The sequence below is a fragment of the Cervus canadensis genome, chromosome 30 (genome assembly GCF_019320065.1).
Source record: "Cervus canadensis isolate Bull #8, Minnesota chromosome 30, ASM1932006v1, whole genome shotgun sequence".
Classification (NCBI taxonomy): Eukaryota; Metazoa; Chordata; class Mammalia; order Artiodactyla; family Cervidae; genus Cervus; species Cervus canadensis.
In genome coordinates, this window is record NC_057415.1 from 12,372,959 (window position 1) to 12,398,159 (window position 25,201).

The 25,201-nt window shown below is 33.8% G+C and overlaps 1 protein-coding gene across 3 annotated transcripts in view; it reads right to left on the reverse strand.

Moving 5' to 3' along the window:
- Nucleotides 1-25,201, reverse strand: part of AGTPBP1 (ATP/GTP binding carboxypeptidase 1) — a 182,236-nt gene that overhangs the window by 9,374 nt on the left and 147,661 nt on the right. For all 3 annotated transcript variants that reach the window (XM_043453279.1, XM_043453281.1, XM_043453282.1), the window contains 7 exons: nucleotides 22,177-22,321; nucleotides 19,464-19,617; nucleotides 18,253-18,433; nucleotides 16,834-16,963; nucleotides 15,675-15,806; nucleotides 8,292-8,468; nucleotides 3,697-3,857 (listed from right to left, as the gene is read on the reverse strand). In XM_043453279.1, coding sequence (XP_043309214.1) covers nucleotides 3,697-3,857; nucleotides 8,292-8,468; nucleotides 15,675-15,806; nucleotides 16,834-16,963; nucleotides 18,253-18,433; nucleotides 19,464-19,617; nucleotides 22,177-22,321 — 1,080 coding nt within the window. The remainder of the gene's footprint in view (nucleotides 1-3,696; nucleotides 3,858-8,291; nucleotides 8,469-15,674; nucleotides 15,807-16,833; nucleotides 16,964-18,252; nucleotides 18,434-19,463; nucleotides 19,618-22,176; nucleotides 22,322-25,201) is intronic.

Consider the following 25,201-nt stretch of genomic DNA (forward strand, 5'->3'; position numbering starts at 1 on the left):
CACAACAAAACAAAACTCAAAATCAATTGGGAATTCCCTGGTGGTCCAGTAGTTAGGACTCTGCACTCTCAGTGCTGAGGGCCTGGGTTCAATTGCTGGTTTGTGAAATAAGATCCTACAAGTTGTATGGTGTGGCCAGAAAAGTAGAAATCAATTAGGAAAACTGGAAAATTCACAGATATGTGGAGATTACACAACATGTTCCTGAACAACCAGTGAGTAAAAGAGAAATCAAAAAATATCTTGTGAGAAGTGAAAATGGAAATACAACATACTAAAACTGATGACAGGCAGCAAAATCAGTTCTAAGAGGGAAGTTTATAACAATAAAGGTCTACATGAAGAAAAAAGAAATCTCAAATAAACAACCCAATTTTACATCTCAAGGAACTAGAAAAATAAGAATAAATAAGCCTAGAGTTAGCAGAAGGTAGGAAATAACAAAAATCAGACAGCCATAAATAAAAGGGAGACTAAAAAGATAAAAAGATCCATGAAATTTAGAGTTAATTTAAAAAAAAAAAACAGATAAACTGTTAAGACTTTCTAAAAAAAAATGGAGAAATGACAAATGAAAGAGACATCACAAAAGATACATAAAAAAATATAAAGGATCATAAAAGACTACTATGAACAATTATACACCAACAAATTGGACAACCAAGAACAAATGGAAAAAATTCCTAGAAAGATAAAACCTACCAAGACTGAATCACAAAGAAATAAATAGAAAATCTGAACAGAGCAATTATGAGTGAGGAGAGTGCATCAATACTCAAAAACCTCCCCAGAAAGAAAATCCCAGGATCAGATGGCTTCAATGATGAATTCTGCCAACCATTTAAAGAATAAATAAAAAAAATAAAATTAAATTAAAAAAAAAAAAAAGAATAAATAATGGCAATTATTTTCAAACTCTTCCCAAATTAAAAGAGGAGGGAACAATTCCAAATTCATTTTATAAGGTCAGCATTATCCTAAATAACAAAGTCAGAGAAAGAACTTTTAAAAAAAGAAAACTATAGGTCAATATCCCTGATGAACTTAGAAGCAAAAGTCCTCAATAAAATGTATCAGGAAATCAAATTCAATAATACATTAAAAGACTCATACATAAATCATGATCACCTTGCACCTTTGTTCAACATATTCAAATCAATCAATGTAATTTACCACATTAACAAAATGAAGGATAAAAATCATATAATCACCTCAATAGATGCAGAAAAGCATCTGACAAAATTCATCATCCATTCATTCAACTCTCAACAAACCAGGTAAAGAGAAAATGCACTCTTGCATAATAAAAGCTATATACAACAAGCCCACAGCTAACCATGAAATATCAAAAGCTTTTCTTCTAAGATAAGGAACAAAGCAAAAATGCCCACTCTCACCACAGTACTGGCTTAAGCAATTAGACAAGAAAAGAAATAAAAGTCACCCAAATAAGAAAGGAAAAAGTAAATTTTCTCTATTTGCAATAGACAAGACATCATATAGAATCCGTAAAAATACCACCAGCTGCATTTCTATATACTAACAATGAAACATCAGGAACAGAAATCAAGAAAACAATTTCAAACAAATTAACCAGGAAAGTGGAGGATCTGTATGCTAAAAACCATTAAGACACTGGACTCTTTTGTTCAAATAAGTATTATTCACATAGTCAAAGTTTGAACACTATCTGACCATCGACAGATGAATGGATAAGAAAAATGCAGATAGATATAAAGAAAAGCTATGACAATCCTAGGCAGCATATTAAAAAGCAGAGATAACACTTTGCCAACAAAGGTCTGTCTAATCAAAGCTATGGTTTTACCAGTAGTCATGTATGGATATGAGATTTGGACCATAAAGAAGGCTGAGCACCGAAGAACTGTTGCTTTTGAACTGTGGTGTTGGAGAAGACTCTTGAGAGTCCCTTGGACTAGTCCATCCTAAAGGAAATCAGTCCTGAATATTCACTGGAAGGACTCATGCTGAAGCTGAAGCTCCAATACTTTGGCTACCTGATGCAAAGAACTGACCCCCTGATGCTGGGAAAGATTGAGGGCAGGAGGAGAAGGGGACAATAGAGGATGAGACGGTTGGCTGGCATCACCGACTCGATGGACATGAGTTTGAGCAAGCTCTGGGAGCTGGTGATGGACAGGGAAGCCTGGCATGCTCAGTCCATTAGGTTGCAAAGAGTTGGACATGACTGAGCAACTGAACGGAACTGATACAATGAAATATTATTCAGCCTTTAAAAAGAGGAAATCCTTTCATTTGCAACAACAGGGATGAATCTGGAGGGCATTATGCTAAGTGAGAACAGAGAGAAATACTGCTTGGTGTCATTTACATGTGAAAGTAAAAAAAAAAAAAAAATTTGAGACAACTCATAGAAACAGAGAGTAGCAAAGTGGTTGCCAGGGGGTGGGAGGCAGGCAGAGGAGGCAAGAGGGAGAGGTAAAAATAATACAAACTTTCAGTTGTTGAGATAAATAAGGTCTGAGGAAGTAATGAACAATATGGTGACTATACTAGATGACGCTGGATTGTGTAACTGAAATTTGCTAGAAGAGCAGAACTGAAAAATATTTCCCAACACACATACGCAAAAGTAAACATGTGATGTGATATATGGACATGTTAATAACTCTATGGGGGAAATCCTTTCACAGTGTATACATACATACACCAAATCATCACATTGTATACTTTAAATATCTTACAATTATATTTGTGAATTTTATCTCCATAAAGAGGTAATACCAACAATGAAACATGAGGAACAGAAATCAAAAGTACATAAAATAAATTAAAAGGAAGCTTCTAAACATCAATGAGAACAACTTTATTCATATTTATTTAATAAATAAATGTATTTATAATTATTTCCATTATTGTTTACCAAGTGTTTTGAAGAGTAGAGAATGCAGGTAATCACTATCTCAGTTATCATATTATATAAAAATACAGTTCTAATTAATGTTTTACTACACTTAAAACTGCTAAGTTGACGCATACAACAGAGCCTGGCAATAAATTAACAAATCTGATGTCAATGTCTACCAACAAAAACCATGAAGATTCTATAAAATGGGACTATTTCTAACTATATGTATCAAACTATAAAATTCTAAACTCTAGTATTATGATTAAGAAATATGATATCAAATTATGTCTGAGCCTGTATCTGATCAAAATTTACATATACTGAATTTTGGGAGCAAAAGATTACCTACTTAGAAAAATACCTGTCACATGTAGTTAAATTTTCAGAGTGATACTAAATTAGCTGTTTCTAGTAGATGTAACTAGAAGTTATTAGAAAGCCATTTGATGTGTATAGATTATCAACAAAATAAAATTTCTTTTGAAGTATGAATTTTGGCTCCAAGCATTCTTAATTTATACATTATCTGATATATGCTTACTTCTGAGTTAAAAGCAAATCATTAAGGTTACTAAAATAGCATTTCAAATATAAGGGTAATTCACTAAAATTTTATCCAAATACCAATGTTAAAAGAATCAAGAATATTATCACATTTTGGAACATACATTAGATGTGCAAAGTTATTTATATAAATTCTAAAAATGCTTTTGACTGTCAAAATCTTTATGTCTTTCCTCTTACTTAACTATGAAGTCTAACAGCATACTACCATAAAACGAAAGAATAAAACAAGTGTGTCTTACCTAGTTACTTTGCAGCTCGATTCAATCAAGTCATTCTCAAAGTCAAGCAGGCTGGAAGGCAGATTATATTCCAGTGGGGATGTCAGTCTTTTCAAACGCAATAGACCAACACAAAATTTTGCTCCCATCTCTTCCAATTCTCGAGTACCAATCTGTAAACCCTAGACATAAAGCAATAATAAACATGTAACTAGGACATTTGCTATCCTCTGGCTATATCTCATTAATATTACATAAAAGGAATTTGAAGCTATATTAATAAAATAAAAGCCTGTTACTTTGTATGAACCTACAACTCATAAGCACAGTGTCTTAACAATAAAAGATTAAGTCAAAAAAGAAACCATCTAAAAAAAAATTTCTAAAATGTCTATTCTCATTTACTGTGTGCAAAACATTTTCACCAACACACTGAGAAGGGGGAAAAAAAGCAGAAAACTATCTTGAAGGTAAGTTATTCTTGGAGCTCATGTGTAAAAGTATATTTTTACAAGATCTTGCTAGTACTTGTAATCTACTACTTGGATGCCAACGTTGAAATAGTATTACAATCAAGGCTCCAATCTGTATATTTGAATATTAGTTTATACATACTTTCTCTACATGATAAACAGAAACCAGTGAGTAAAAAACAAACAAAAGAAAGGTGACTATGTCAAAAAAAAAAAAGAATCAAACAAATCTTTTCTAAGCCAAATCAAATCTAAGCCAATGAGGTAGAAATAAAATAAACTCTTATGTTTCATGTCAGTTAAGAATGCCCATTTCAAATTTGGTCTAATAAAGCAAAAATAAAATTTTACCACAACACTTTTTAAACTAATAGTTTCCCAATAAACAGTATAAGGTTTAGCAAAAGTTAAACATTACCACATAAAGGATAAAAATTGACTACTGTAAATCAAGATACTGTTTGTCATTTACTTTTCAGATAAAAATGAAACTCTAAAGTAAATAAAATCCTTACACCAACAAAGGCTGCAGGTGTACCTAAGAGTGGACTTGACTTTCAATGACTATCTAAAAGCATACAGCAACTGAAGAGATAAATTATAGAAAAACTGTTGTTTACTCTATGAAACACATGCCTTTAAAATAATGACTGACTGACTGTTTAAATAGTCTGGCCACCTCCAAATACTCCAGGAAATGTAACCTAACTAACTTTATTAGAAAATGGATTTGCCTTCTTAATCTAAGAGGTTTAGAAAGGCTATGCCTATTCCTGAACTAGCTCATCAAAAATAAAGAATATTTGAAACCTAAAATTTAGTAATATAAGAACATGCTTGAGGGTGAAAAGATTTGTTTTCTTAAAATATTATTATATTAACACAACTTATTAGCTAATATTAACAAGTTTGAAAAGTATACATTATGTGGTGGGAGGGGAGGGTGGGGGCATATGGAAATTCTGTATTTTGCACTCAATTTTTCTAAAGTTGCTCTTTAAAAGGTTTGCTAGTTAAAAAAATTTAAAAGAAGTATAAGTTATGATAAAAGGATTGAATTTTAGATGTAAAAAACTTACTTTTAGTAGTAAGACATACTTCTCTAAGAGTTTTATTAAAGCAATGTAATTCTATCCGTGTAAATCACATAAAGTATATCAATATAAATCATATAAAAGAGAAATGACTATTCATTGTGTGCCCAGTCACTCAGTCATATCAGACTCTTGGCAACCGCATGGCCCCTCTGTCCATGAGATTTATTTTCATGCAAGAATACTGGAGTGTTGCCATTTCCTTCTCTAGGGGATCTTCCCGACCTAGGAATCAAACTCATGTCTCCTGCGTCTCCGATATTGGCAGGCAGATTCTTACCACTGAGCCACCTGGGAAGTCAACTATTTGTTATGTGTCCATTTTATTTTTAAAAGTTAAAATTAACAATTTTTACAAAACTTGTCTAACATTTTATGTTTCAAAATATATTTTAGATATTTTATGTTTTTTCAATGACCAAATACATTTATCAAAGCAAAAACAGAACATTTAAAAAAAAAACCCAATGAAAGTCTGTAAGTAGAATACAAATCTAATAAGAAAATACTGCTGTTATTATGCCATAGATTTTAAGGGGCATTCAAGTTTCAGCCTCCCTGACATCCTCTCTCCCTACCCCCGGAAACTAGTTTCACAGACACTGATGCTTTTAGTTTCTTTTTCCAACCTGACTGCATAAAGGATCTCTTTAAGAAAAAATAATTTACAGTCTGTTTCCCTAAATCATAAAGTACGAGATTTCCCCTCCCCCATGGCCATTTACAAAAGTGACTGTCAGGCTTTCCCCACCCCACACGCAGACAGTCCACTAAAGCAATGACCCGAGGCACAATCTGCGGGCTGTGGTACTCAAGCTCCTCTCTCACCACAACCATGACTTTGGGAGTCTAGAAGTCACCACTTTACAAGATTTGGAGAGATTTGAAAAGACAGCACATTCTGAAAGAACAGTATTCTCAGGTCAACCTAAAGTCACTAGGGAAAAGTCACCCTCCACAAAGTATTGGAATTTCACCAAGTTCTACCCATCCAGAGCCTCCAAGTTTGAACATCAGTTGTAAAATTTATACCTTTTTTTTTTGCTAGTTTGTTACAAAATGGAAAAGTCACAAAGCTCTCCACTTAAAGATTCTGGCACCAACCATAATATGTTTACATTTTTAATACTAACCACCTGGAAGATTTTTAACTCCTTCTAAACATAAAGCTATAATTGCTTTTACGTGAGCTACGTGAAATTGACTTTCCTCTTGTAGCACATCAAAAAAACAAGACACAACTAAACAGAATAACAGTTGTTTTACCTAAGGTCTATTTATTTCCTATGACGTTCTCAATCTTTAAAACACTCAAAGTCACCTAACGTTTGTTGTGTGTGTTAGTCACTCAGTCGTGTCTGACTCTGTGTGACCCCATGGACTGTAACCAGTCAGGCTCCGCTGTCCATGAAGTTCTCCAGGCACGAATACTGGAGTAGGTTGCCATTCCCTTCTCCAGGGGATCTTCCCAACCCAGGGACCAAACCTGGGTCTCCTGCATTGCAGGTGTATCTTTACCCTCTGAGCCACCAGGGAAGTTACTCTTAAATTTATTCTTAAATTTCAAAAGTAAAGTCTGAACTCTCTTCCAATAAAAGCCTATGGCTGCATAGAAGAGTCTTAGTAAAGGGGAAAAAAAAAATTAGTGAGGGATGTGCATTGAAAGGGCTTCCCTGGTGGCTCAGATGGTAAAGAATCTGCCTGCAATGCAGGAGACCCAGGTTCGACCCCTGGGTCAGGAAGATCTCCTGGAGAAGAGAATGGCAACCCACTCCAGGATTATTGCCTGGAGAACTTCATGGACAGAGAAGCCTGGCTGGCTACATTCCATGGGGTAGCAAAAAGTCGAACACAACTGAGTGACTCACAAACACTTCATGCATTTATAAGTCACACATGCACAAAATCTAAATACAAAAAAAAACTTTATAAATAAATGTGTCTATTTCTAAATGTATAAAAATATACTTACATTCAATAAATTTAAACGATAGAACTTTTAATTAGTAATGTACCACCTTCAGAGTTCATTATAAATCATAAATCACTAATCACTATTTAAATGTGTACTACAGTGTACTTTTTTTTTTATAATTTTTTAAATTATTTATTTTGACTGTGCTGGGTCTTCTTTGCTGCATGGGATTTTTTCTCTAGTTGTGGCGAGGGGGGTCTTTGTTGCACTGCAGGGATTTCTCATTGCAGTGGCTTCTCTTGTTGTGGAGCTTGGGGTCTAATGCACATGGGCTTTAGTAGTGGTGACTCCTGGGCTCTTCCACAGGCTCAATAGTTCTGGCTCAAGGGTTTAGCTGCTCTGCAGCCTGTGAGATCTTCTTGGACCAGGGATGGAAACTGTGTTTCCTGCCTTGGCAGGCAGATTCTTTACCACAGAGCCACCAGGAAAGCCCTAGACATTTTTTTTTTTTTTAATAGCAAAGAGAAACAGAATAACTATAAGCATTAAGTAGGAAAAAAAAATGTTATTTACAGAGGAACAAAAATCAGGTTAGTCTAAAAACACTCCCATTCAGAAACAAGTTCTAGTAGACATTTGAATAACCTCTGTAGAGTTTTGAGCTCAAAGTAGAACAATAAGAAAAGTACTTAGTCAAGATAACTTTAATATGTGAAAGGAATAGAAGGCCATTATCAGATAAACAAGTACTGAGACAATATACTACTCACATAATCTTTTAAAAATTGCTAAAAGACAAATGAGAGGTAAATCAAAATTAAGAACCAAGGAAAAGGGACATCACAAGTAAATGGACTGCTGTTGAACTTTGAAGCCAATGTACTTTCTTAAAAATGATGACTATAAATAGACTCAACTAAGACTTCATAAGGACCCAAAGCAACCTATTTAGTTCAGAGAATTAAAAAAAAAAAAAAAAAAAAAGACTGCATATGGTTCAATCCCATTATGGTGAATTACATATAACTCAGTATAACAAACATATCATTTAATATACACTTGAAAACTACTAGAGTATGTATGAAAGGACAGTCTTGAAATATGTCTATGGCTAGAGATCCTGAGATGTTTTACCTTATATTTTCCCTGGTCACAGCCACACAAAGTCGTCTCCATGGTATAGCTTCTTTGCACTCCTATCTCTCTCCAAACTACAACACGAGCCGTCGATTCTTTAGATTTTTCCACTACGAAGCTACAGCTGCTCATGCAAAATGCTGGGGCGATATGGCTTAGAATCTTAGGCAAAGTCTGCAAAGATAAAAATGATGAAATATTCAAAGATCTTCTTCCTATATCCCCTGCTATCCAAAACATCAAAATAATCCTTTTACTAGGTCAGATTTTTCTGCTTTCCCAGACAAACAGTAGTCAGAAAATAGAATGAAAAAGTAATATTCATAATAATAACCAATAAGTGAAATAAAACTATCTAAGAAAACCATGTTTTAAAGTATTAAGGAAAACATATTTTAAAATGAATATGTCATGAAGATGTTTTGACTTCAGTCACGAAGATGTTTTGACTAAGAGATTTCACACTGTAAATGTTAATCATCCCTAAATTAATCAATAAAGCTAAGATAATCACAATCTAGATGCCCACATTTTTGCAACTTAAAATTATCAAATTCGCCTGAAAATAAAATATAGAATTCCCTGGAGAATTCTGAATCAAAGGCTATGATTAGAGAAATAATCCAACAGATAAATATACATCAAACAGAAGTTAAATGGTGATACTGGTGTAGGAATAGCACATCTTTAGAAAGAGAGTTCAGAATTAAAATCAAAGGTATTTGTTAAAGTTAGTACTATTATTAGTTAGGAAGATTGACCATTCACAAAATGCTGAGACAACTGCTCAGTCATTGAGAAAAACTAGTTAAAGGCACTTTCTATCAAATTAAACTCTCATGAGATTGAGAATTTAAGTTTTAAATCACTAAGTTAAATTTTTAAATGAAACTAAAAGCTCTAAAGTAAATATGGAACTCTACTTTTAAAATCTTAGAATGAGAAAAATCTTTCTAAGCCTCAAAAGAAGAAACCACCTTAAAAAAATCAACAAATACGACAGAAGTTTTAAACTACTGCACATCATTAAAAAAATGTAATATAATACACACGAAGAGTGTTTTCAAAACAATAATTAGGTGACTTACACAAAGCAACGAGAGAATATGTAAAAGGCCATTTAAAAAAAAAGATCATAATTGGATCAACTAGGATCAAAAATAGGGATCAAACATAGGGAAAGATACTTGATCTCATATATTTATAATTACAGATACACCAACTAAAACCATCAGATATGTTTTCACCTGGCAAAGGTGACTGTAAGTTGTTTAGAGAAACAGCACTATCAATCATTGGGGAGTACTGATTTGTACAATCTTTATGAAAGACAATTTGGCAATACTAACAAAGTGGCCACAACAAGGGAAACTGAATAAATAAATTATGCTGTATCCATACAATAACAACAAAAATACACAATGAAAATCTTGTGTAATTGTCAAAAAGAGACAGAGACAGATATAAAGACGAAAAGATGGCCATCAAATATTATGTGAAAAAAAAATTGCTGTGGAGTGTGAAAAAATATTAAAACTTCATATACTATGTTTACACACACCTATGCGTAAATGTGCTTATAGGCAAGTCTCACAATACACATTGTGAAAGTGATTAATTAGTGACTGAGAGAAGATAACTTTTACTTACTACTTTATATTTGTGGAGTGTTTCTATTTTTAATATGACTCTACTCATTTATTTTGAAAAGGAGAAGAAGAGAGAGGTTACCAAAAAGAAAAAGTGCTTTGAAGTTCTGCTAAAGGTAGTGGTATGTTACTGAAATCTGTTTTGGAAAATAATCTGGGGTGCTGATTTAGGCATAAATATAGTGGGACAGACACTGGGACAGAATGAAGAGCAGACAAGACGCAAAGTAAAGATCTCACTTCAATTCTAGGCATACCTCAAAACACACCCATACATGGGAAACAAGGTATATAACAGATGGCTTTATAAAATCGGCAGAGGAAAGAGGTACTCTTTAATAAATGGCGCTGACACAACTGGTTACACATGGGGAAACAAAAATTATACCCTTCCATCTCATACAGAAATAAATTCCGAATAGAATAAAAGTCTAAGTGTGAAAAAGCACTTGTGAAAAATGTTCAGTTTTTCACTGCTGAGTATGATATTAGTGTGGGTTTGTCATAAACAGCCTTTATTATGTTGAGATATGTTCTCTCTATGCCAGCTTTGATGAGAATCTTTAACATGAATGGATGAATTTTGTCAAATGCTTTTTTCTGCATCTATTGAGATGATGATGTGATTTTTATCCTTCCTTTTCTTAATGTGGTATATTACAATGACTGATTTGTGGATTCTGGACCCTTCTTACAACCTTAGAATAAATCCCACTTGATCATGGTGTATGATCCTTTTCATATATTCTTGGATTCAGTTTGCTAATTTTTTATGAGGATTTTTGCATCTACATTCATCAGAGATATTGGCCTATAATCTTTTCTGCAGTGTATTTGGATTTCAGTATCAGGGCAATGTTGGTTGGCCTCATAGGATGAATTTAGGTGTTCTCTCCTCTTCAGTGTTTTGAAAGAGTTTGAGAAAGACACATATTACCTCTTCTATGTCTGTCTGGTAGAATTCCCCCATGAAGTCATCAAGCCCTGGACTTCTGTTTGCTAGGTGTTTTTTGATTACTGATTCAATTTTATTACTGTTGTATCATTCTGTTCAGGTTATTTATTTCTTCCTGATTCAGTTCTGGAAGACTGTATGCTTCTAGGAATTTATCCATTTCTCTGGGTCTTCCAATTTTGGTGGCATAAAACTGTTCATAGTTTTCTCATGATTTTTTTATATCTCTATGATATAGGTTGACATTTCTCCTCTTTATTCTGTTTACTGGGATCTCTTCTTAATAAGCCTGGCAATTTTCTTTTTTTTACAAAAACAAATCAACTCTTGGCTTCACTGACATTTTCTATTTGAAGGAGATGTGGCAGGGTCTCAGTTTTATTTCTGCTCTTTATTATTTCCTTTCTTTTGCTGACTTTGATCTTTCTTCTTCTTTTTCTAAGTAATGTGGATGGCAGCTTAGGCTGTTTATTTGGGATTTTTCTTGTAAAGGATAAAGATCAAACTACAAAAATCTGTTTCTTTTGTATACACTAAAAAACTCATTTAGTTCAGGAATCCAAAGCTAATTACATTCTAGATCTAATTTTAAAAAATCTAGGAATAAACTGAAAGACCCATACTCTGACAATCAGAACACTGATGAAGGCAACTGAAGATGATACTAAAGAATGGAAAGACATCCCTATTCATGAATTGGAAGAATATTGCTAAACTATCCATACTACTCAAAGCAATCTACAGATTTAATGCAATCATTATCAAAATACCCAGAATACATAGGGTATTTTCCACTGAAGTGCAACAAATAATCCTAAAATTTATATGGAACCTCAAAAGACATAAAAGCAATCTTGAGGGGAAAAAAAAAAGCTGAGGGTATCATTGACTTCCTGACTTCAGACTCTACTACAAAGCTATAGTAATCAAAACAGGATAGTACTGGCACAAAAAAACAAACACACAGATCAGCGGAACAGAACAGAGAGCCCAGAAATAAAGCACCAACATATGGTCAATTAATCTATGATACAGGAAGCAAAAATATACAATAGGGAAAAGACAGTCTCTTCAATAACTGGTGCTGGAAAAACTGGTTAGCTACATGTAAAAGAATGAAATTAAAACATTTCCTCACATCATATATAAAAATAAACTAAAAATGAATCAAAGACCTAAATTTAAGATTGGATACAATAAAACTCACAAGGATAGGCTGATTCTGACAGGCACTTTGCTCTCTGTTTAGTTTACCAGGCTGATTAACCTCCTAAAAGTTAAGTGCTAATTCCAGTTTTCTAAAAACATGAAAAAGGAAAATTATAAGAAAAATACAGCTTCTTTATTTCTCTTACTTGAGATATTAGTAGTTTCATCTGTTGAGTATAAAGATAATAGGATGATCATTGTCAAGAATTTAGTCTCTTCCTTCTCTATCCCTTTTTGAACATGGTCACTGGAACTGTCACCTGACTTTTCTAGTTATCTTTTAAAAAAAAAGGTCAACTAATAAAAATAAACGGAAAAAAAAACTTGGTCAACAAGAGGAAGAGACTGCAAATCGAAGGGCTTACACTTTCACCATTGTTGGAAAAAATGACTCAAAGCACCTGCCCTACTATTAGTGACTTAGTTGAGAATATTTGTTTTACTGTTCTTCAGTTCTTTGTTTTACTGTTAATAAATAATTTTAAACTTTAATTTAGCAAAGAGGAGGTGAAGTTTTTTTGTAGGCTTTTAATTTTGTTCAGTGAACTATAAGCTTGCTCCTACTACTGTCCCCTCGTGGAGAGGAGCTAAGTTACCTTGCTGAAATTTGAACAATAAAAGTATAAAATAAACAGTTCAGTTCAGTTCAGTTCAGTCATTCAGTCGTGTCCAACTCTTTGTGACCCCATGAATTACAGCACGCCAGGCCTCCCTGTCTATCACCAACTCCTGGAGTTTACCCAAACCCATGTCCATTGAGTCAATGATGCCATCCAGCCATCTCATCCTCCATCGTCCCCTTCTCCTCCTGCCCCCAACCCCTCCCAGCATCAGGGTCTTTTCCAGTGAGTCAGCTCTTCGCATCAGGTGGCCAAAGTATTGGAGTTTCAGCTTCAACATCAGTCCTTCCAATGAACACCCAAGATTGAGCTCCTTTAGGATGGACTGGTTGGATCTCCTTGCAGTCCAAGGGACTCTCCAGAGTCTTCTCCAACACCACAGTTCAAAGGCATCAATTCTTCAGTGCTCAGCTTCTTTATAGTCCAACTCTCACATCCATACACGACCACTGGAAAAACCATACCCTTGAATAGATGGACCTTTGTTGACAAAGTAATGTCTCTACTTTTTAATATGCTATCTAGGTTGGTCATAACTTTCCTTCCAAGGAGTAAGCGTCTTTTAATTTCACTGTGGCAATCACCATCTGCAATGATTTTGGAGCCTAGAAAAATAAAGTCAGCCACTGTTTCCAGTGTTTCCCCATCTATCTGCCATGAAGTGATGGGACCGGATGCCATGATCTTAGTTTTCTGAATGTTGAGCTTTAAGTCAACTTTTTCACTCTCCTCCTTCACTTTCATCAAGAGGCTCTTTAGTTCTTCTTCACTTTCTGCCATAAGGGTGGTGTCATCTGCATATCTGAGGTTATTGATATTTCTCCTGGCAATCTTGATTCCAGCTTGTGCTTCCTCCAGCCCAGCATTTCTCATGATGTACTCTGCATACAAGTTAAATAAGCAGAGTGACAATATACAGCCTTGACGTACTCCTTTTCCTATTTGGAACCAGTCTGTTGTTCCATGTCCAGTTCTAACTGTTGCTTCCTGACCTGCATACAGGTTTCTCCAGAGGCAGGTCAGGTGGTCTGGTATGCCCATCTCTTGAAGAATTGTACACAGTTTATTGTGATCCACACAGTCAAAGGCTTTGGCATAGTTAACAAAGCAGAAATAGATGTTTCTCTGGAACTCTCTTGCTTTTTCGATGATCCATCGGATGTTGGCAATTTGATCTCTGGTTCCTCTGCCTTTTCTAAAACCAGCTTGAACGTCTGGAAGTGCATGGTTCACATATTGCTGAAGCCTGGCTTGGAGAATTTTAAGCATTACTTTACTAGGGTGTGAGATGTGTGCAATTGTGTGGTAGTCTGAGCATTCTTTGGCATTGCCTTTCTTTGACTATAGTCATGCTACCAAATCTGTAATTTGACTTCCATAATTACACAAGATTTTGGCATGTATTTCTGTGTGCAGAGTTTTACTGCTTTTGCCTCACGAGGCAAGTTAGAATCCTGGAGAAGGGAAAGGCTACCCACCCCAGTATTCTGGCCTGGAGAATTCCAAACACTGTATAGTCCATGCGATCGCCAAGAGTCGGACATGACTGAGTGACTTTCCCTTCCCTTCACAATAAAACTCACAGCAGAAAACATAGGCAGAACACTTTCACTCAAGTAGTAGCAATATTTTTTTTTAATCTGTCTCTTCAGATTTTTGTTTTCTCTTCAGGTAAAGAAAACAAAAGCAAAGATAAATAACTAGCACTTAATTAAATTTAAAAGTTTTTACACAGTAAAGGAAATGACTGACAAAATGAAAAGATAACCTATGTAATGGGAGAAAATATCTGCAAATGACTGGGGGGGCTAATATCCAAAATATATAAACAGTTCATACAATTAAATATTAAAAAATAAACAACCCAATTAAAAAGAGGGCAGAAAAACCAAATGGACAGAAAAATGGGTATTTTTCCAGTGAAGACATACAGATGGCAAATAGGCACATGAAAAGATGCTCAACATCACTAATTTGTAGAGAAATGTAAATCAAACCACATGAGCTATCCCTTCATCTGGGTTATAATGGCCATCATCAAAAATTCTACAAATAATAAATGCTGGAGAGGGTATGGAGAAAAGGGAACCCTCCTACACTGTTGATCGGAATGCAAATTGATGGAGCCACTACAGAGAGCAATAAAAAAACAAAAATAAAGCTACCATATGATCTAGCAATCCTATTCTGGGCATATACCCAGAAAACATGAAAACTAATTCAAAAAGACACATATATCCCAATGTTTACAGCTGCACAATTTCTAATAGCCAAAACATGTAAGTAATCTAAGTGTGCATCAACAGATGAATGGATAAAGAAGATGTGGTACATATATACAGTGGAAAATTATTCGGTCATAAAAAATGAAATTTTGCCATTTGCAACAACATGGACGGACCTGGAGAATATTATGTTTAGTGAAATAAGTCAGACAGAGAAAGACAAATACTGTATATTTATATGTGGAACCCTAAAAAATAAAACAAATGACTGTATATAACAAAACAGAAGCAGACTCATAGCTATAAAGAAGCTAGTTGTTACCAGTAGCGAGAGGGATGCAGGTAGTGGCAAGATGAAGATAATGGATTAAGAGATACATACTACTATGTACACAATAAACAAATAAACAAAACAAGGATACACTGTACAGCACAGAGAATACAGTCAACATTTTATAACTTTAAATGGAGCACAATCTACAAAAATACTAACTAACCACATAATGCATCCAAAACTAATATAATATTGTAAATCAAGTATACTTTAATAAAAAAATGTGAAAAGCAAAAACTTTTAGAAGAAACATTTCAATCAAAAAATCTGAAACAGAATAGCAAAATGGCAACATTTACTGACTCTAAGTAATTTCTATATGTTTTGTGTTCTGTAGTCTTATGAATGTTTGAAATTCAAAACTTCCCGCCTCATCTATAATAATTACCCTGTATCCCACATCTTCCACAACATCACATGATGCTGCATTGTCAGTTGTATGCCACACCGTCTCTTTGATGCTGCAGCCGTACATAAACACATTCTTCTTTCGGGAGTGACCATGATAATCACAATAAACCTTGAAAAGACAATATATTTTTAAAATTAAAATCCTTCAAATTCATGCATTGCCAAGTCAAACTAGTTAGTATGAAGCCAATAACAGGTCTGTGTTCCTTGGTCATTTTATTGTAAATAAGCTACCATTTAATAAGTAGAATTCATAAAAGTAATAGTATATATCTACCTTTGGAAAGGATTTATGATTAATACTAGAATGGCTAAATCCTTTGCAGGCATGTCCTGCATCAAGCCATCAGTTCCACTCTTTCTTTTGTATCTACTATCCATCATTTAAAAAATAATAAATACAATTTTAGGTCAAATCTACAGCTGCATTCATCACTGATTGCCCCAAGGGTTGTTAAAATACTTACCTAACTTAAGAGAATATAAAAATGCTCTCAAGAAAAACACTCTTTTTAAAGGGGGTGGAGGGTATGGTTTATAAGAGCATCATTTTAAAAATAGAAAACGGTCAGACTTGCATGTCAATATTGCCACTCTGCAAAATATTCCATCTTTCCCGAAGGAAGATTAAGGCTTAACATGATGGAAACATTTAAAACAAAAGTTGCTGAAAACAGAAGAAATACATATGCACAGGGTCTCCTACCATGCCTATTCTACCTTTCCCATGTGATACTCAAGACCTACCAGCTTTAGAACTGGCTAAAGAGTTAAAATATAAGCTTCTAGTACTTTAAGAACTTGGAAGATACATACTTTTACCCTCGTGTTGTTGTTTAAACACTGCAATCAAATACCTACAGCTTACAACCAGGAGTGACAAATGTTCATAAACAATAAAGAAAAATAAAAGGCTCATGAGAATTATAAAAATCATACCTAATGAAATAAGAATATGGATACACTGTATTAGATACCACAATTAATATACAAGTGACTGATGACAAAGATACTTTATAGAAACTGCTTTTGAAACTAACACACAGCTTTTATAACCAGACAATTATTTATAAAATACTAAGCTAATGATCAACAAAATCACCTCTTTGATTATACAAACACACACTGCCACTTACCAGTGGTAAACGCTTCACGGCAGCCAGGTACTGTAGCAGACCCTTGGCATGATAAATTGTAGGGTGTAAGTCTGGATTTGGACTTTGCCATTGTCTATTCAAATCCTCTCCACTTAAGGAACAGCGGTGACTGTATAAACACAACAGATAAACACTGGTATCAATAAATTCTTATATGCACTCGATTTATTTTATGATTCTATTCCACTAAGTATTTCAAACAGGTGTAAGTGGTGGGCTCACCAAAATGCATGTTATAATCCTTAAGTAAACATCTATTTAGCATTTGCTATGTGCCAGATAGTGGGTTACATGCATTTAAACTGTGGTAAGCTTGCAGTTTTACAGGTTAAAATTTTCAAGCTACAGGAAAAATTCTCCATTCTGGGGTTTTGTTCCAGACACCACAAAATGTATTCATGGCCATATTTTCCATTCTGACTACATTTCTAATGCTAACATTCTGTACTTTGACTGTATTCATTATTAAACATGCTATCTGGACCCTCCTTCTAAGAAAGATAAGTACATAAAAAGTACACATTCTTATAAAAATTCAAATACATTTTCATTTAATTGTATGTTTTAAGTATTAAACTCATTAAGCAAAAATTTAAGCAAAGAGAAGGGGCTAACAGAACTAGAAACAGAATTCTAACTGGTCAATATGTTTCTGAATTAAAACTAGACATAAAAGCTGATTTTAGTTCCATAATCATACTATCTAGAAAAATTATTCTACTTTTTAAATTCAAACATTTCCTAAAACATGATAAATATTCATAGTACTCTTACTGAATAAATAAAGTATAGTACCCTCAACTTTGGAGATGCTCATGACAGCTAGACAAAATCCCACTTTTCAGAAGCACTAAAGAGACCCTGGTCTAATTAACACAATAAATGAACTGTACTAAACTACAAGCCACCTCCACTTAAAAAGTAATCTTCCAGTATTTCCACTTTAAATAATTCCTCCTCATATCAGGAAGAAGTTAGCAGATGGAGCTAATTCCATATTAAGCAGAAAGAGGTCCCAGAAAATTCTAAATCTTAGAACAACCAAGATCATGCCACTGATAAATAAGAAAGGAGACTACAAGAGACTACAATGTGTTAAAAATCTTTCTCATATCCTAATTCTGTGATTTTCCTAAAATGATTCAAGCAAAACATATATTTTATGAAATTATATTCTCATTAATAGATACAGAATTTCCAAAACATATTACTACTAGTATACAGTTTAATTTTCATTTAAAAATTTATCACAGATTAATTCTTCACTAAATTTTGTTGTTGTTCTAGAAAAATCATGAGATTTGCTTTCCAAATTAACCTGGATGCTATTATTTCAACAAGTTTACATGGGACAGCCACAAAAATCTGGAATTTCTCTGTAACTATTGCTTAACTTACTTTCCATTGATGACACCATCTGGATTTAGCATAGGGACAATTTTAAAAATATAGGATTCTCGTAAACTCTGAGCAGTAGGGTTATTACTCATGAGATACTCCAACGTTCCTTTCATTACCCAACTTGCATTAGTTTCTCCAGGATGTACTCGAGCAGATAAGAAAACATACGGACGATTTCCTAAAGTGTACATAAAATCTCAAATTAAAATGAACAGCTACTAAAGTATGTATAATGTCTGACTTTGGGGCTTTAGAAATATTTCTACTCAATTGTGAATACTGATATAAAATCAAATTAGAACTCACTATGCACCTACTATTTATAAGTACTGCACTAGACCCTCTAGAGAAAACAGATATTAAACCTATGTAAGCCACATCTTATATGAAAATAACACATTAAATAGTATTTGAGTCATTTATTTCCTAATGATTAATCTAAATATAAAATTAATCCTTTAATATTACCTTGATTTCATAAAGAATAAGTAGCTGATGAAATATAGATGAAATATAAATTTTTCATAAAGTCATGGGGAAATTAAGGAAAATATAATCTTATTCCTGTTTTATAGTCATTATAATAAGCACAGAACAATAGGTATATCTGTGCAGAGATTTACAAAGAAACTAAACATTTAGATATATAAGTCTACAAAATAACCACTCAGTTCACCTGCTCACATTTTCATGAATAGCAAATTCTTTCTCTTTCTTGAAAACACCTTATCAAAATTAGAACAGTTCTCTTATATACATATATATATATATCTTTTTTTACCACATCTGTACATTTGAGACAACTTAAAAAATATAAATGACAGGGAAAAACAAGTAGCTATTCATTCAATATTAGCATCAAAACACCTGGGGGGTTTCTGATGGTTTTATTTATAAATAAAATTTACTGTAAATTCTTAAACGGATGGTATAACTTGTTGTACTTTGAGTATGACTTCTAAGAATAAGAACTACGGTATATCAATATCAAAAGAGACCTTAGAGGTCACCTCAGGCAGCTCCCTCATATTCAAGATGAGGAAACAGACGCCTAGAAGTGGGCCCCGGGCTAGGCAGTAACAAGACCCTGACTAGCACCCAAGGCTTCTGATGCCTACTCCCAGTACTACTGACCTTACAAAATATTCATGAAGCAAAGAAAAATAAGTAATAATGATTCATACTGCAAGTGAAGAAGACAAACTTACTGAATTGACAGATATGTTCATAATAATTAGACTCTGGCATTGCTGTTATAGTCACCAAGGGACAGCTGTTTCCAGACAGGGTTTCACATAACACATCTTTTCGAAAATAGATTTGCTGAGGATTGTGTGCTGACTCCAATTTTTGAAGATGCATCTTAATAAAAATTTAAAAGCAAAGTATACAATCATTTAAAACCTCCCTATGATAAATAGGAATAAATGCATCCAGATCTCAAACAGAACTAAAAGTGAATCAGATCAGGTTCCTAATCCTTTCTCCAAAACCCTCAAGGGTCCAGACGCACTTGAACATCAGTATTTGGGGAACTCGAGAAAGGGGACAGACACGGTTTGGATAATGTTAATAGTGCAATAAAACCAGTGGAGCTGGCGGCAGCAGACTGTAATCAGCACGTTATTATTTCTGCAGCAAAACCTATGAAGAGTCACTCTAAGTGGAATCAATATTCTAAATAAGCTCACATCAGGCCAGGCTTTGCTGACAAATGGGTTATGAAAATACTTTGGGTTTCAAAGCCTTCTGAATTTTGAAATTTTGTGACTGTAGCTCTGTTAACAGCAACCTAAAATATGGAGAATGAAAATCATGTAGCACACATTTTTAAAAATTTTTTCCTGATTTCGAGATTAATATAGGCTCATTGTAAAATGTCTGGAAAATACAAAAGGTACAGGAAAAAATTTAGAACACCTGTGATTATATTACCCAGAGTACTACTAACAATAGCCAATGTATATAAATGAAACTGTAATTAACATGGAAGACTTATTATAATTTGATTTTACCGCTTGGTAATTTATACATAAACATAAATATGTTAATAATTATAAATACTATATCATATCATTAAATATGTTCAACATATGTCTTTTGAAAACACAGCTTTTTATACACCAAATATAAACTGTTCACTCTCTTATATTAAAGATATTTAGCTGGTTTCCAACTTTTGCCTATGTTCATTCACATAATCATGATTTACTGTGTGATCACTATTTCTTGGCTGGAAACTGTGCCAGACACTAGGGATACAACAATGAATAAATGGACTCTGCCCCCCAAAAATATAGAGTGCTATGAGGGCTTATTAAAAAGGGAGAGGAACCTTGAAGAGTCTGGGCAATGAGGAAAGGTCTTCCAGAAAAAATTACATTTAAAGTGAGATCCAAAGGATGAGTGAAATGGATATAAAGTGTGCTGCAGGCAGAAGGAACGTATACAGGAGGACCATGAAATAATAATTTTTAAAAAAGGACATAGCTAGAACAAAAAGAAACAAATCAAGAATTTAACACAGAAGGAAGGGCTTGGTAGACCAGTCCTTTCCAAAGCACAGTATTTGCACTACTGGTAATTAAGATAACTAAATGGTATGTGGATAACCTTCAAAATTCTTAAATAGATATGTATTTTACTGTGAATTTAAAAAAATTTAGCACATTAAACCAGTTGTTTCAACGATATTAACTCAGAATGAGGATAATCTTTAATATTCAAAGATAAATATTAAGTAAATAACAGTTCATACAGTACAAAGAAATGGCAAAAACTGTGCAAAATAGTAGAGAAATGACTAAATGTGCCATGGTAAGAACTGTAGATTGCATACACATGGCAAGAGAAATCACTAAGGAGTTTTAAGCAGGGGATCTATATGACTAGACATGCCACCAAAGAGTCTTCCTGCTATAGTGTGGTAAAACAGTGATGAAGAAGAAAGGGGGTACAAGTGAAATTTAAGACAAAAGTTACAGAGGTTGACACCAGTCCAAGTGAGAAACAATGGTAATGCCTGGAAAAGATCATGGTCGTGGGACTAGAAGGAAGCAGGGATACTTAAAATGTTTTAAAAAGGGAATGTCAGTAAAGAACAGAAACAAAATACTACGTAAATAACAACACTACGTTTCTGATGCTGTGTTATTCTGCACAATAAAATACCTGTTAATACTTTTACTGCAGATTGTAACTTTATTAAAATAAAGTGAGCTCATTTAATGCTCTCAGCCTTGATATTTCTTCGGCTCTGTGGACTATGTTTTCCTCTCATTTTTCTCCTCTCTAAGAACTTGGAAGCTTGTTTCTAATCATAGTGTTCCAATTTCTTTCAATTAATCATATGAAACTTCATGATCCTTGACCATTAGGACAGACATTCTGTTCAGAGTATAAATCTGTCACAGTAATTACTTGAATTGTTTGTTTTAAAATGCAAATAATAAAAAAAAAAATCTTAAAAGAACCCATAAAACAACTCTTACACCCCATATTCTAAGCAATATGGATCTAGGACTCCACATGAAATCATTAGAAGAAATGAATTCACTACAGAAAAACTTAAATTGGATCCACATTGTCTACTGTTATATTTTCTATGAGATTCAATGCTTCTCATTAAACAAGGTGAAATTTCACCTAGTTAAAATTTATAAATTGGGATTTGTAGATTTCTACTCAAAGACAGAAAGCAAAAACCGTGTCATTTCTGTAGTAATTCTATTAAATAAAAATCAAGACTACATTCCCATTTTACTTTATTGATTTCAACAAATACTGTATTATTTTCTAAAATTGTCAACCCTGGACCTTTTTACCTTATTGATTTATTAAAGCAGTATTTCTTTTATTATCTAATACATACATATCATATACATACAATAATGGTCATAATGCAACTTAATGAGTTCTCACCTGTAAAGTTGAATATGTATATGGATAATGATAAGCAAAATAGCACACATCATCTTTATGTGGAAAACTGACAGTGAATGTAATTGTATAGTAGGATTTTCCCTTCTGCCCACCTGCAGCAATTGAACTTCTTGAGAAGTGATTTCTGCAATAGAAAAGCAAAAAACATGTTATTCATCCACACAAAAATTCTGATTTTTTTCTTGCTATTTTATTAAATAGAATTTTAGGGGGGAAAAAAGGAAAAACCATGGTTTGTAAAAAGTTTAATTTAAATATTCTTAAAAATTAGACTTGGTACTAATAAAGCAGTTAATTGCTATCAGCCAACATCATGACTTTCCATTTCTGGATTTACTAATTAAACAGAACTCCTATTTTATGCATCAATAGAAGTTGTAGACCCTCCTATTTTTCGACAGGTTTACACATTACTGGATCAGGCAGTGGCAGCAATGGCTACTACAACCACTGGATGAAAGGCTGACAGATCAGACAGCAATATCTGAGTTCACTGATCAGTTTTAAGATTACAAAAAAAAGAAATAACCAGAAATGATATGTTTCCTGATGTGATACAACAGGAATTTCCTGCACCCTCTGTGAAGTGTTCTTGTCAGAAATGAAACCTGAAGTTGACCAAGCTTCTAAATCTAACTATGAGTTTAGAAAACTGGTGAGAGAGAAGAATTTAGAAGAATTTATTAACACCACAGAGATGCAATCAGCAAAATCCAAAATACAGGAAATCCAGCATGACAAATGATCTAGTTTCTTCAATAAATAAAGGAGAAATTAAAAAGAGAGAAAGAGGAAGCCTATAAAGTGAGAGACTTGAGGGATGTATCAAGAAAAATCAAATGCAATGTGTGGTCCTTTGGTTGGTCTGATTTAAACAAACCAACTATAATGTTACATTTATGAGACAAGTAAGTCTGAACACTGACTGGATATTTTATCACATTTAGGAATTTTCTTCGCTGTGCTAACGGTATTGTGGATAGACTGCCTTAAATACGTATCTCTAAATGAAAAAGACTTTTGAAGTATTTATGGATAAAATATATCTGAAAATGCCTTTAAAGATTCAGGGTGGAGGTAGGGGTGAAAGCATAGCTAAAATAAAACCATGTGTTGATAATTATTGAAACTTAGAGATGAATACATGGGGCCTCATCATCCTATTATTCCCTTTTGTAAATGTTTCAATATTTCAATGATAAAAAAAATTTAAACTATATTACTTTCCACACTTTAAATATCACTGAGATATGATGACCTAATTTCTACCAACTTAATTTCTAAAATTCCAAATCACCTTACATTATTTAAGCCATGAACTGAAGAAAAGCCATGGCCTAGAGATTATTTACTCATGCACACAGAAATTCAAGGCAGATCACATCCTTAGAACTACCCTAGGATCAGGCTTTCTAATGTAATCTTATGAGATTAAAGTTTGTAACTAATGAAAATAAAAGAACATCAACCTAAAAAACAGTATAGTTTTCATTAACTTAGCCATTATATCGGAGAAGGAAATGGCAACCCACTCTGGTATTCTTGCCTAGAGAATCCCGTGGACAGAGGAGCCTGGTGGGCTGCTTGTCCATGGGGTCGCACAGAGTCGGACACAACTGAAGCGACTTAGCATGCATGCATGCATTGGAGAAGGAAACGGCAGCCCACTCCAGTGTTCTTGCCTGGAGAATCCCAGGGATGGAGGAGCCTGGTGGGCTGCCATCTATGGGGTCGCACAGAGTCAGACACGACTGAAGCGACTTAGCAGCAGCAGCCACTATACCTTGAATAGATACTCAAGGACAAGGTGCCAAGAGTTGAGGAAAATGCAAAATAACATCCAGAAGTAGATCTTGCCAACTCTTTTCCCCCCAGAGTCTAATATCTATTTGGGGGGGTATCCATGCCACCACATTACAGCTATGGATTTTATAGGTTATATTTTCTCATACACTCATGGAAGGTAGTTTTATTCTCATTTTACAGATGAGACAAACAAGCAGCAGAGGACAATGCAAAAATAGCAGTTTTTAATCTCCTTATCTAGATTTCAGGCTTGAGGAAAGCAACTGGAGTAGTGTGTGTTACACAGAAAGTGGTTAATAAATATCTGTTGGATTAGCCTGAATTCCAATTCGATTTAGAAGTAGCCAAAAGAAACAAATAAAAACTAAAGAAACAAAAATCCTTGCCATCACCTCTTACACAGAAAAGAAAAACAACCCGAGATGCTGACCATTCACTTTACAATGTAAAAAAGAAAAGCATTCATTGATGATTTTTATTGGGTAGAAGCATGAAGGAAATAATACTTTTTGAAAATCACTGTTTCACCCTTTAACATTTTAAATCAATCTGCCAAAATCTAACCAAGCACTTCCCAAACAATCACTGCTCCATTCAACTTAAAAGGAAGATATAAATGATGAGGGTGAATAGCCCTCATTTATAATAGCCTAACATGAAAAGAAATATGAAAGTTATTCAGGTGAAAAAGAATTACATATAACATTATACTTCTGTTCCTCATTTATTTCCTATTTATTTTGCTAAAAAAAATGGGGGGAATTCTACTGAAATTAATTCCAAGGAACATTTTTTTCTTAGAAAGTAATAGCAGTTAATCTAGGTTTTTCCAAAGCCCTATCTAAATCATTAAAAACAGCTTAATTTTAGAAGTCTTCATCTACCTTATAAAACTATAAGAAAAGGAATACTAGCACTAGTTAAGCACAATATAAAATATTAAAAAGTCAAAATCCACTAAACAAATCTCAGGATTAAGATTAATAAGAGCAAAGAAACAAGGATGTTAAGTGCATTCAAGAGCAGACAGGAGTTATCTTGAAATGTATTACATGCAGAAACAGTAAAAATGGAAAGCAAAGCATATGATAATCCTAGATTACTTAGTCATGAAGTTGAGAAATAATCCAATTATGCCACTAAAGCAATAAATGATTTCCAGCACTTACTTCTAACTTGATAAACAGATCACCTGTTT